We start from the raw sequence: 14,146 nt of genomic DNA, 5'->3' as shown, positions 1-14,146 counted from the left end.
AACTCGAAGGGACCACTATTTTTAGTTCGTAATAACCGTAGTTCGTTATAAGCATATAAACAACATTTATACAACAAATAGTCGGGACTAAAAAATAAGTTCGTTATATCGGTCAGTTCGTTATAAGCGTGTTCGTTATAAACGTAGTTTACTGTTGTATGTCCCCCTGGCCCTATAGAGAATACATTTGTAAGCGAATCCAGTCAAGAATGATTTGGCAAGTCTAGATTGCCTCAGTTCTGAAATTAAGCATGTTCAGGCTGAGTTCAGTTTGGATTTTAGTTTTTATTTTAAAGATACATATTTTAAATTTTAAAAAACTTTATTTCTCGGACAAAAGTTAGTTTGTTAGTTTTAGTAATGTGTGTACCTTTGCATACCGACGGTAATTCGAAAACATGTTGTTTACAGTTTGAGCCAAGCCCATGAATGATGTGGGATGGGCCACTGAACGTGTAGTTGAAACGTAAAGGGTGGGTGAAATGTCAATACCATCTTTGTGACTTAACACGTGACCACACCTAGGATCAATGTATATATATTTAACACAATGACGTGACAGTCTCACAACAATCTTCTACGGTCAATTTTATATAACCAGGGACCATATACCGCAACATATACTGTATGTCGGTATAAGGTCTCTTATATAATGCACAGCCGGTTGAGTAGGTCACAAAACGCCCTTGGTAATATAAGCCAGGTCACTGTGACCGGTAACTTTCCGTGATCAGACTGGAAAAGCCGAGAATTCTAAAAATAGATCCACATCAGATGCCGTGTCATGCGCATAAGTTCATCAAGTGAGGGGCCATTGATTGTAGCAATATAAAATAGTTGGGGGTTGAGTCTGACGTAGTTGGTTCTTAGAATGATTGTTTTCTTCTTTTGCTTGTTTGTTTGTTGTTTAACGCCGCAATATTACAGCTATATGACGGCGGTCTGTACATAATCGAGTCTGGACCAGACAATCCAGTGACGGACAACATGAGCATCGATCCACGCAATTGGGAGGGGGGCAAATATGATTATTCATTTCTTATTCAAGTTAACTTTCACAAGGAAAAATGTTTTCAATTATCCTAGACTCATAATGAGGTAGAATCGGGGAATCGAACACACGTTTATAGAGACCTTAAACCAGTTTTCATAATGGTAGTGTCATGTGATCACATACGTCTACTGTACACTTAAACCCATTGTAGGTTAAATGGGTCCACACACGTTCATGAGTTACAGCGAACAGACGACTGGGTTCGCGGTTTTCATGTATGTGAGCGAGTTAGGTTTAACGCCGCTTTGAACAGTATTCCATTTATATCACGGCGTATCAGCTTAATTGTGGGCGGTAAGCCCCAAGTGATGCAGGTTTCAGACATTTACCACTGGGAAAAATCCACAAACACGGGTATGGTGCTGACAAACCTAGAAACAATAGTAACGAACCGAGATTCGAACCTACAATTACAGGTTTCTGGCGTGCCCAAGGGACGCAACTCTGCACAGCGAATTGCAGCGCCTTAAACGACTGGGCCACCCGTGCCTCATATACATATAAAGAACGACACAATATTACCTTTGGTCATACAAGTCCTCTGCAGATGGAATATCAATACCACGGAATAAAATCTCCGTTGACAGGAAGTATGGCACAATGGCAGCATCACACCTTGACAAAATTCTACCGAGTCGAGTGAAGTCAATGAAACGTTGAGCCTTCATCAACCCGTCAGCCGGAGACATTGAAGAAGTCCAAGTTAAATGCCCAACATCTGAAATGAGTCAACTTGTACCCGGCTTCATTCCAAACATTTCAACTCCCAACAATATTTAACAGTTGTAGCCACTTTCATATCCACAGCCATTCGTGATGAAGAGTGAATGAGTGAGTATAGTTTTACGCCGCTTTTAGCAATATTCCAGCAATATCACGCACCAGAAATGGGCTTCACACATTGTACCCATGTGAGGAATCGAACCCGGGTCTCCGGCCTGACGAGCGAACGCGTTAACCGCTAGGCTACCCGACCGCCCCGTCGTGATGAAGATAGAGGAAAGCTAACGCCGAGAGAATCCAATCCGAGGTATCTTAATGGACACGAGGAATGCTTTGAATTCATGAAGACTTCGTGCTACTTATAATATTGAATGTAATAATTGTAGACCGGGGCACGGGCTTAACCAATCAGATTTATCCTAACTTGGCCACCACACTGCAAGGGGATACTAGTTACTGTGTTTATACAAGCACGTGGGTCATGTCAAAAGCTCACAGCAGTTAGTGGTACACTCAACCCAGGCTTACTGAAGATGTGAATGAATGGACTAAATTTAAAATGGCAGTGGCCACGTACTAAGTAATCGTTGATATTATATAAATACTGACATGTATATAAACACTGAAACGTCAAATGCACTTGTGAATGTCGAGTCACGACCTTGCGCATAATCGTTCTTCGAACCATGCGATGATCGTAAAATTATAGAATTGATATGAATATGATGAGCACAAATATTTGAAATTATATTTAATGGCATTTTCCAGTATATAAGATGGTAGCTGTATATGATATAATAGTTCTTTGGAAGTCTAAAGTTAATATATAATTGAGACGACCCATGTTGTCTGCTTGTGTTCTCTCAATCGATACGCATGGTTGCTTTACTTATTCTAGACATTAGGTGGTCGCAAAATGAGGGGAAGCTATCTTTTTCACTATGCAACAGTAACAAATTAACATTAGGGATATACACCTTTACCTTAAACAAAGGTCTACATCAGACTCATAATAGCCAAATTTGAGTCATAAACTTATAGCAAAAAAACAGACAATAAACTTGTAATTCCAAAACGCAACAGAAACAGGTTGAAACCAGTAATGACTTTTTGTCAAACGTATAATCATGCCCAACACTGAAAGAAATAATTTCTTTGAAGAAACGATATTCTTCAACAAAACGATATTAGCATTAAGACGATACTTCAACAGTGACTTTCCACGGTCGTATCGCTTAGATGGCTGTGTGGAACGGCGGTGAAAATACAGATTGTACCGACACTCTTAGAGCTAAGATCATCATACGGGGAATCTATTGCCACATGTCCTTTGAACCAAATATCGATTATCAAACTCTCGTGTTACTACTGGAAACGTCACGTCTCAAATTCTGTCGGAAATGAAACACATTGTTTTTCCGCAAAAACATAAATACATTATGTTTACTTTGCGCCTAATCACCTAATGTTGTAAAATATAAATCAGACTGCTCTGCATAAACACTTACATTATTTAAAAAAAATGTAACGCCACACTCAGTAATATTACAGCTAGGTCTGTAAATAATAGAGTTTGGTCCAGACAATCCAGTGAATGACATCACCGGCATCGATCTATGCAGTTTGGGTGCAATGACATGCATCAACCAAGTCAGTGAGCCTGACCACCCGGTCCCGCTAGTCGCCTGTGTTGTTGGAGACCTGTGAAAATCAGGGTCGGAATTTGCTTCTGCAACCCATGATTGTCGCAAGAGGCGATTAACGGGATCGGGTGGTCAGGCTCGCTGACGAGGTTGATGCATGTCATCTCTGAAATGATGTTTGCCTTCGTGTCAACATTGGACATTGAAGAGACAAAACTGAACGTGTGACACTGTCCTACGGTTATGTTGAAGAGTGAGTGAGTATAGTTTTACGCCGCTTTAAGCAATAATCCAGCAATATCACGGCTGGGTACACCAGAAATTGGCTTCACACATTGTACCCATGTCGGGAATCGAACCCGGGTCTTCGGCGTGACGAGCGAACGCTTTAACCACTAGGCTACCCGACCACCCTAATGCTGACGATGAATCCAGCTGAAGACAATCACCGGCATCACCTAAATCAGAACGTGCGACGAGTTACCAAACCGCCGTCCTCAACATAATGACACCATAGAATTTGAATTTTTTATTTTAAGCTGTACATATCAATCAATATAAATTACAACAAATGAAAATGTGTACTGAACATGTTTTCTAATTAAGGATAAAATAAAAATCCACATCGGGGAAATGTGAAATCTATGATATTCATCACGGGGGTGAGAAGCCAGTTTACAAATAGTAATACTTTAGTAATCCCTTGATCAACAATAGATGCAATTCAACAACGATGAGAATACCGTTGTTTGTAATGTTACTTATTTTAGGACCGGCCATTTGATTTGTCCCAGAAAATTCTTGAAAAAATGATTATGGTTCAGACTTAAAAAATAAAAATTGATGGCCACAAAAAATGTTTTTTCGCTTTATTATTTAGGTTAATATTTTTTCAATTTACGCAATATACAAAATCTCAGCTGCCCCCCTGAGTACGAAATGGTCGGTCACTTTAGCCGGATTCTTAATCCATATTTTTCATATAACGAAAAAAGTGTAACAATGGCTAGGCGTTCTTCACATCGGTATTGCTAAAAAGCTGTTAAACTCCTTTCATACACGATTTCCCCCATGATTATATCATAGATTTCATCAAAGTCACTCTGGAAAGTAGTTTTAAATTTATTAAACATCTATATATATAAGCCTGTTGACAAGATAATCTTAAAAACAAACACTTCACCCTGAATTTTGGGCCCCAAATCCGTAAGAAAAAAACCCCAAAAGAACACAAACGTCGGACCTCAATGTATAATTACACAGAATCTACCTGTAATTGTCCCCAATCCCGAACCACCCTCATGAAATTACACACAGACTTTATACACAAATAATAACCTTTTTTCTTGTGTACTAGTTTAAGCTCCAGTTATACGGAGATTAAGCGAACTGTGATACCGTACCCTTTAATCTGGAAACCATTTATTCCGTGAGATGACTGTCGGAAACGTCTATATTTAGTTCAGTAGGACGCTCCAACCCACTTACGAGTCTTTGATCGTGATGATTTTACTGGGGACGGTACGATCCGGATTAACGAGGTTTCACAGTATATATTTGATATTCTACAAATATACATGTGTACATGTTATGCAGATGACTGCAACTTTGTTGTATTTATCGCTATGCGTGAAAGCACCGTGGTTAACAATACTGATAAGGTGTACAGAGGCCAAATGACCATTTTGTGGACAAATGTGTGTAGCTGTCCATGGAGTCAAGTACAGTAAACTACGGTTATAACGAACTCAAAGGGACCACTAAATTTAGTTCGTTATAAGCATATTTACAACATATATACAGCAAATGGATGGGACCAAAAGAACAGTTCGTTATAAGCGTGTTCGTTATAAACGTAGTTTACTGTATGTGTGGGTCGACTGAGCTAAGTCGTCAGTCAGGTCTTGGTTTGTGAGATCAGTTAAACTGTCTCTATGACAAACCCGCGTCACTAAACAAACAGTTAACTCATATGAATAGCTTCTATCAAACAACCAATTTAACACTGGTCATAGAACTGTTGGTATTGTTTAACTCTCAAGTTATTTTCTAACTCCCTCCCACAAAGCTATTCAATGACTGAATGTTTATTCGGGATAACCCATTAGATGTTTTCTATTAAATGTGACGAATGTAAGCGCCAATCTATAATAATTAACAGTGCAATGCACAGCCATAAGAACGATACCAAATGTGAACTTGAACTACATATAATAAGTTTTCAGTTATTGAACAGTGTTCAAGTTTAAATTCCGTGTGTGTGTGGCCCTTTGTCTTCAGCCACCTGGACCAACCTCTGGGAGGACCATCTCGCACGGTCCACGTGGGTTTGTGGAATGGTCCTGGTTAATGGGAACTGAAACATTAGAAAAGACAATATTATGTTTATTTGCTTCACTAATAATTTAATTGGCGTAAATAAAAGATATTTAATTTACGAAATGTTTATTAACCAAAGCAAAGACAATATCCTGCTTCTCGTCAGTGTAGATTACAACAAACTGTACAGGTAAGGAGAATGTATCTGCTTGAAATCAGGATGTCTGAACAATTACAAAATTTGTGACCTTAATATGTTGAACAGATAGATCTATCTAACTTCCTCCATAAACACCAAGCACATTAATATTCCGTAAGACTGTGAAACATTTTATAGAGCACAAGCAATTTCATTATCTAACCTTTACCACCGTGGTATAACATTATGAGTTCAAAATGTGTGAGTCACAACGGATATCGCATACGCTGACACACTTGCCTGCTGAAGTCGATAGCGGTGACAGACACCTAGATATGTATTTAGTCACGCGGAAACTAGCCTTGCTATCATTGGTGCTTACCGTGGTGTGTTTCATGAAGATTTCACCTTCCGTCTTCAACGTCCATGATTGCTTGAAAGAGTGTAACCGCATCGGGAAAATCCCCATTTCCATTTTTCCTTCTAATGGCTATGGCTTGCCTGATCATGTCATGAGAATAACCCATTTCCACGACCGCCTGGATCGCGGGGCTATTTCCGAAATCGTCATTAGAAGGATCTGAAACTTGGGAGTGGACTTGGGGATTGGCCGCTGCACCACTTGTAACACCGTCAACTGTGATGTCACCAGCACCGTAGCAACCAACATTCACATTGTTAAGTTTGCTGGAATTAACATCGATAAAAGTTGAATTTTCAAACTGAATTCTCAATTTGTCAGTCCTTTCCCACTCTTCAATTTCTTTTTTCATTCCATCCACATCAAGTTGCTGAACATAAGGGCAGTTCTCAGACCACTGCTTGTGTGCACATGGTGGGTAGTCGTCCGTATCCCAGTCTCTCAATGTCACACCACAGTGAAAACACCTTGCCCGGTCAGCTGACCCTATGTAGAAAAACCCTGACCTGGCCATCATCTCGGGTTTTTGGGCGACACACTTCAGTGGCCACGAGTCGAAACTCCTCAGGCGCGTTTCATAATCAGAGTAATGGGAGTACTTCACTGTGAGGATCTTCGTTGGTTTCGGGGGTGCTTTTATCTGGGGGAAATTCTTGGTCATGAATTCACAATCCGGGGCATATTTCTTGTGTGCTTGGAGAGGATCCTCGTCATCTTGCCAGTTGTACAGCCGAATACCACAAGACTGACACTCGACCTTGTCCGTGATACCTAGTCAAGATATATCCAAATTCTCAACGCATCCTCAAATAGTGCAATGCATAATAATCATAAAAAAATCCAGATCACAACTGATCAGCTGCTGATAGCATAACAACTATTAATATAAAAAATAAATTAAGTCCAGCAAAGATAATTTGTGTCGGAAGTAGTATGTATATATATTTGCATATAGTTGTGTATAATACCTGTGTATATAAATCCTGAAGTTGCCAGCTGCAATGCGCTCTTCTGACTTGTCCATCGTGCATACGTGTTCAGCCTTTGTCGGAGTTTGTCCGCGTCGTTTGCTGGTTCAATTGTGGGTTCATATCGAGCAGTCTGGGTAACTTGAGGTTGAATAGCTGGTGCCCCATCAGCCTCTACTCTTTCGCGCAAATCTCCCATAACCACAAAACCGGGTTATATACTGCGGTGAAACAGCGCCCAAGTAATGATACCACCAGTAACCTCAATATATACTCGCGTCGGAGCAATGCGCATAACGCCGGAAACACGTGATTGCATTGTATAAATAAACGGGGGAAAACCAATAATGAGTATAAATAGAAGGGGAAGTCCCAACTTATGTATGATACAGTGACAACATTTTCTATATTCCTTGTTGACTGTGTGGATGTTTTGATACTGAAAATTTAGGGACTTCAGAAAACAAATCCGGATATCGATAGAGATTGAAGATGAACATAGTTAGTTCATCGATTAAACATGTTATTTTATATTACTATACTATTTTGATTATTTTCATAACCTGGTTTCTTTCTCACGCTAAAATTCTTGAATATTATGTTGATGTTTTTCATCTTTTCTTATCGCAAAAATCTGTACTTTTCTATTCAGTTTCAGTATTTGTGTCACTTTAAATGGATCGTCTAATTTGATAAATCATTTTGGGTTTATACCCTTGTATGTAAATTGTCTGCACAGCTTTCGTTTATGTTTTTATGTGTATTAGCCTTTTGTTATATTTCTTTTCGCATAATTATTTTGTGATTCTATAAACCGCATCAGCACCTTTGTTTTATTTTAATATATTTTTAGTTATGATCATGTCCATGTTTGTGGTCCTGCAGTGTGCATATTCTATTGATATGCAGAAATATTGTACTGTGTGTGTATATTGTTGCCGTCTTAAATTTCTGCTTTATAGACATGCTGGAAAACTCTCAGTTAAAGTATAATATGTTCAAATGCATGCCGTGCCGCTGCAAATCGTCTTCATGCTGTCCGCCTTTATGTGTAGATTTCAAACATTTTTTATTGTTCTACGGTGAGTGTTGTTTCCAAGGTAATTGACAAGCAATGTCTCAGATATTGTATCTTATCTTTATCATACAGAATATGACACATACATAAGTGTGTTTAAAATTATACAATTATATTTACAAAAAGTATACATCTCTTTGGAAATATCCTGAGTGAATTATCCGGAACTTTCATTACACATCATGCTAATACATTGACAATCCAGACACCGAACCTGCTGTACTTGTCATGGAGCTAAAAATAGCTGGTCAGGAAAAAACGGTTGTTGTCCCCCTGTCTGTACATTTACCGGACTTTTGAAGGGCCATCTACTGCAAACCAGATATATTATAATTTTTAAACTATGAGCCTAAATAAAACAATTAAGCTTCTTGCAACAATGTATTTGTTTGTGGCAAACATATTTTTTTTAAATGATTCTTTCAAGCATTTTCTGAGCTATGTATTTTTTTCGATACTATCCCAGCACGTGAATGTAATATACATTAATCATTCATACGCGAGATCAACGAGACGTGCAATGTAATTTATTCATGAACTTATATGTGCACAGCACCTGACTTTCTAAAGCACAATTTATAGACGTAGGCTGTATACTTACATTTTATGTCATAGCTAAAAATACACAAACTTATACCTTCCTAGCGCTTGCAGGCGCTTTCATCTGTTGCTCTAATTCAAATGCACCAGCGAGTTTTACAATATTACAAGGAATACCATTGTTTGGGTCATGTGTGTATATCTACTTCCATCTGGTTCTTTTCCCGTTGGCAAGAATCATGTAATAAAGCACGTTTTAACCATACAAAATCTCATTGGAAGTTGTATAGATAAAATAACTGACAAACAGTATGAGGCTGAATTCTTGGATTTCTAAAAGGTCAATAAAAAAAAAAATCTTTCGTGTTATTTAATAGTTCATAACTAGTTACTCAATAATAATATGTAGACCTATAGCATATGACCATATGCATGGAAGTAATTTATGTGTCAGAAAGGCTAGTCGTGACTGAAGTATGGATTATCATGTGTTTACACCTATTCTTACGAATCATGCTTCAAGTGGGTTTTACGTCTATCATGAGTTATTTAAAAGTGAGAGAGAATTGTTATACGTCACCCCGCTTCAGTAATATATCAGCCATGTGACAACGAGAATGGGTATACCAATGTTTCGAATCGAACCCAGGTCTTCGGTGTGGTTACATATTATAATATTTCTCAAAACCAAAGCTAATTGAACTAAGAGTTTCGTGTTATCAACCCCATGATGACACAGCACCAGCTGGAACTATATTTGCACAACACATATATTCAAATAGAAGTGTAACTAGTCAGTGGGTAAACACATTCCACACGGGGACAAAACAAATTGTTGTGAGCATTTTACATTTCACGGATCGTCGTATTACTTTATGTCTTTGGATACATTTCTTCGCAAAAACTGTTCAAAACTAACCGCTTAGTCTTCTTACTAAGTAGAAATACGGTTGATAATAAAATATTTTATTTTGGTCTTCCTTTTCTGATGGAAAAACTTTAATGATGAAGATTGGTAACGTTACCTCATAATATCGGAACATTTATTTTACTTTTCCGACGATTCTCAAAAAAATACCTATATATCTCTTATGTAAAATTGGGGCGCTAAGTCGTCTAGGCCGCAGCAAATCGCTGTGCAGAGTTGCGTCCCTTGGACGCGCCAGAAACCTTGTGGGTTCGAATCCCGTTCGCCCCGATTATGTTTCTAGGTTTGTCTGCACCACACCCGTGCTCGGGTGTCTATGGTTTATTAACTATGATCATATGAAAAAAATGGATGTTTATTTACATCTTATGAGGAGTATGTATCCACCGTCGCCGTCTCTTCGAATTGTCATAGATCTTAACCCTATGTACCTGACTCTGCTCATATGTCCCCGTGTGCAATGATATGTGGTATACTTAAGATGTACATAAGTATATCCGTGAAGTTATCTCTATATACATACCAGCGTTACACAAACAGCATTTCATCGATATATGCAGTCTATATATAGTGATTACTTCTCTGGCCAATGGGAGTGAGGGGCATATATACTTAATACACTGTCATCCACCCCCACAGAGAGTTATCGATATCGGGTGGATAATTAGAAAATTACTGTCTCGCACAAGTATGTGATTTATCTGCCACTTCTTTTGTACGGGTGTGCCACAACCTATTGTTATTGATTTCACCAGAGTACATATCCTGAGACGATACGTCCTGTGCATATACCTGTGTAATAAACATACCGTTATCAGATATTTTTTCATGTCAATGATAACATTACCGCGTTATTATTACACATTACAAGTTACAAACAGCAAAGTTAATGACTAATTGTTCTTTAAATAAATTATCCATAATCATGAGGTAACATTGCCAACCTTCATCAAGTTTTTTTCATTACGTCAAAACAAGAAGACCAAAATATAACCGTCTATTGTCACCCGTGTTTTTACTTAGTAAGAGGACTAAACAATAAGGCAGGGTAGTTTTGAGCAGGTTTTGTTAAGAATTGTGTGCTTGTGTAAATAGACACGACGATCCGTGAAATGTAAAATGCTCACAACAATTTGTTTTGTCCCCATGTGCACGTGGAATGTGTTCACGCACTGACTATTTACAAAGATGCGTTTTGCCAGATATAGTTCCAGCTAGCGCTGTCTCATGCATGGGGTTGATAGGTGCAGCTTGTAACAGTACAAGGAGATTCTTAGTTCAATTAGCTTTAAGTGGTGTCGAGAAACCTCATAATGAGTTTCTGCACAGATAAAAGGTGATCTAGGCTACGTGGTGATTAGGTGATCTGGTAATTGAGCCGGACAATTAGGTGATGGGGGTGTACTCCGCATTGATAACCTCATGGAAACCCATTCTATGACTTTATCCCCGTGATGTGTAAGTGTCGGAAACGGATCACATGATGGAGTGTAATTCATTCATCGCCATGTGATTGGTTTTTTCTCTCAATCATCAGCTTGGTTTTCCAGAAGGAAGTGAAGCGCAGTAACCATTGATGTTCACAAGAGTGCATATTTAACTATGGCACTGACGAAAATATCAAAAAACGTAGAGTTAATTTGGTCAATTAATTCAGTAGACACGACGCACAAAGCCCACGCTAGTCTATAAATAGACATAGCTGCGCACTGGCCTAGATACTAGATATGTTAACGGTACCTATAACAAATGAATACCTGTCTAGATGTATATGTGTATAGCTGATATATACAAATATATTATCGTTATATTGTAGTCTTAACCAGAAAGCTGATTTCAGCTGGTACCACGTGTTGTTTAGTCTGCAACAAAGTGTGCTTTGATCATATATATATATACACATCAGCGTCTGTAACCTATATACAGTCAAGTCTCGTTAATCCGACATCGTTGGTTGCACATGATTGTGTCGGATTAACGAGTATGTCGGATTAACGAAATTAAGTGATTTGTGATCGAAAATCGGACGTCTTCACGATAGATAATAACCGTGTGTACCTTGTAATAAAATCATTAAAAACGAAATATTTATATTGTTATGTTGTTTATTCATTCATTCCTTAATTTATAATTAATGACAGTGCAAAATTTTATATTTTTTTTCCATTTATATACATAACAATAGAGACATTACTTACTGAATTTATCACATCAACGACACACGTTTCCTCCTGTAAATGCAAGTGCTACTGTCTTGACAACTTGCTTCATCTACTTAAAATAGTCTTTCAGTGTTTTCTGTTTCTAACATTTTGAAGGCACATTTCTCAAAGTCCCCCGCTCGCTTGACGTCTAGGTCTTGTGGTTCTTCAGCATCAACATTGTCGACAAGTTATGCATGATAGCTCTATATACAAACTGAGTTTAACTCTACGTGTTATATACATTTAAATGTTCACCCCTTTCAAAGAACCAAAACGAGATTGTCCTTCATGATAAACCATTTTTTAAGAAAGATCCTCAATAAGATGGCGTCAGAAGGAATTGAACAACACATTGAGATTGAGACCTTGTTACAGTAACTTTAATGAAATAAAAGTCCCAGTCAATGAACTATAGCTAACAATAAATAATTAATCAGTATACAGTATGGGAAATATTCGATGCTGACTGGTCATTCAGAGGTGTCAAATCCCAATAACCACCTCTGACTGAAACAGATGCTTTGACGACCGCATTACAGCTGAATAAAACATTAAGAGGAAAGTACGTATTTTTTTTCTTTCGCCGGTATCTTTTTTCAAATAATTATATGTACACTTATAGGTCTGTGGTAAAACATGAGTTATACGCGTAACAAGTATGCTTACGCGAAAACCTACATGGTTTTCCTATTGGTCAAAGTATACGAACAATTAGCGTCTTTTGACCCTATAATGATAATAATAATAATAAGAAGAAGAAGAAGAGCATTTGTTTTGCGCTTAACTCCATACACAAGGTGAATGCTCACAACGCTACATAAAATAGGGGGAAACTCTGCTGATACAAAATCATAGATACAAGACAAATAGATGTGGCAGTCGACCCCATCTAATAACCATAGATACGCGCGGTGTAGAACTAAACCTTGCAAGGCTTGCGTACTCTTTTTAAAAGGTACCCTTTTCATTCTGGCTTACGAAGTAGCTGTGCTACACACTTTCTCTATCTGCCATGTATCTGCATATTTCTGCATAAAGAACAATGTCCCAGCACATTAATCGCCTATTGTCGATGTTTCTTCAACTTAAAACAATTATAACGTGTAATTTGATCTGACACTGGACAGTTGGATTTAAAATTGTAGCTTGGTATTTTTGCTTTCTCAAAACATAATTTTAGCTTGGCATCCTCAAAATATAATTTTAGCTTAGCATCCTCAAACATAATTTTAGCTTAGCATCCTCAAAATATTTTAGCTTAGCATTCTCAAAATTTATAAACCTATTCATTGGGATCTCTATTAAGTAAGAGAGTTCTTTCTATAGGCATTAAAACCTATTGTGAGGTTTTACTTTCAAAGTAAAACCTGTTAAGAGGTTTTACTTTCAAAGTAAAACCTATTATGAGGTTTTATTTTCGTTCTGGAGGTTTTACTTTGAATGTAAAACCTCAAATCCCAGGTTTAACCAAGTAACTGAAAAAATGACTACAAGTAGCAATTCAAAATTTTAATTCAATTAAAATTGAATGTCATGTGTACAGTGAATGAAGACTGGGTAACAAAATGAAAGTCGTCGTCGCTCATCTTTCCACTTCAGAGTCTCTGCTGAAAGGACAGCGAGGTTTCAAAACACGTGCTTTTAAACAAGTGCTTATCAATGCTCCACAATTTGCACGTGAAGTAACTGCTAGCCGTTACGTCACAACTACCTCTGCGTAACAGTTGGATTGTTTAAAGTCGTAAATCTTGTAAAGCAAAAGACACCTTTTAAATTTGCGAATTTTCGTTTTGAAAAGTTTAAAAGAAGTGGAATATTGCAACACAAACATTTAGAGACCGAAGATTTCACTTTCATTTAAAAGTAAGTATTTTAGTTGTGTTTTGTTGCTGACACATCCAAGGGCTCTTGACCGCCTGGAAAGTCAGCGAATTTCACGAGCATGTTATGATATCACGTCTTCAAGGAAGCGCTATAATGAATCGCCTCATTTATAGATGCTCGTTATAACATTTAATCAATTTAGACGGTTTATAAGTATGGAAAAACACTTTCCCTCGGTTTTGGTAGACATAGCATGCCCTGGGGGTCGGGAAAAACCGCGGGGCTTCGCCCCCTTGGTTTTTCCC

The 14,146-nt window shown here is 37.9% G+C and overlaps 1 protein-coding gene across 1 annotated transcript; it reads right to left on the bottom strand.

Moving 5' to 3' along the window:
- Positions 1–3,936: 3,936 nt before the first annotated feature.
- Positions 3,937–7,532, bottom strand: LOC124142039 (baculoviral IAP repeat-containing protein 2-like). The gene is made up of 3 exons (XM_046510285.2): positions 7,268–7,532; positions 6,261–7,070; positions 3,937–5,776 (listed from the first exon to the last, which is right to left on the bottom strand). The coding sequence occupies exons 1-2, from the start codon at positions 7,464–7,466 to the stop codon at positions 6,283–6,285; spliced, it is 987 nt and encodes a 328-aa protein (XP_046366241.1). The 5' UTR covers positions 7,467–7,532; the 3' UTR covers positions 3,937–5,776; positions 6,261–6,282.
- Between the last annotated feature and the right edge of the window lie 6,614 nt (positions 7,533–14,146).

This window comes from Haliotis rufescens, unplaced genomic scaffold, assembly GCF_023055435.1.
Source record: "Haliotis rufescens isolate VD_foot unplaced genomic scaffold, xgHalRufe1.0.p SCAF_81, whole genome shotgun sequence".
Taxonomy (NCBI): domain Eukaryota; kingdom Metazoa; phylum Mollusca; class Gastropoda; order Lepetellida; family Haliotidae; genus Haliotis; species Haliotis rufescens.
Note: the sequence above shows the minus strand (reverse complement) of the source record. Positions and strands in the feature narration are given on the sequence as shown.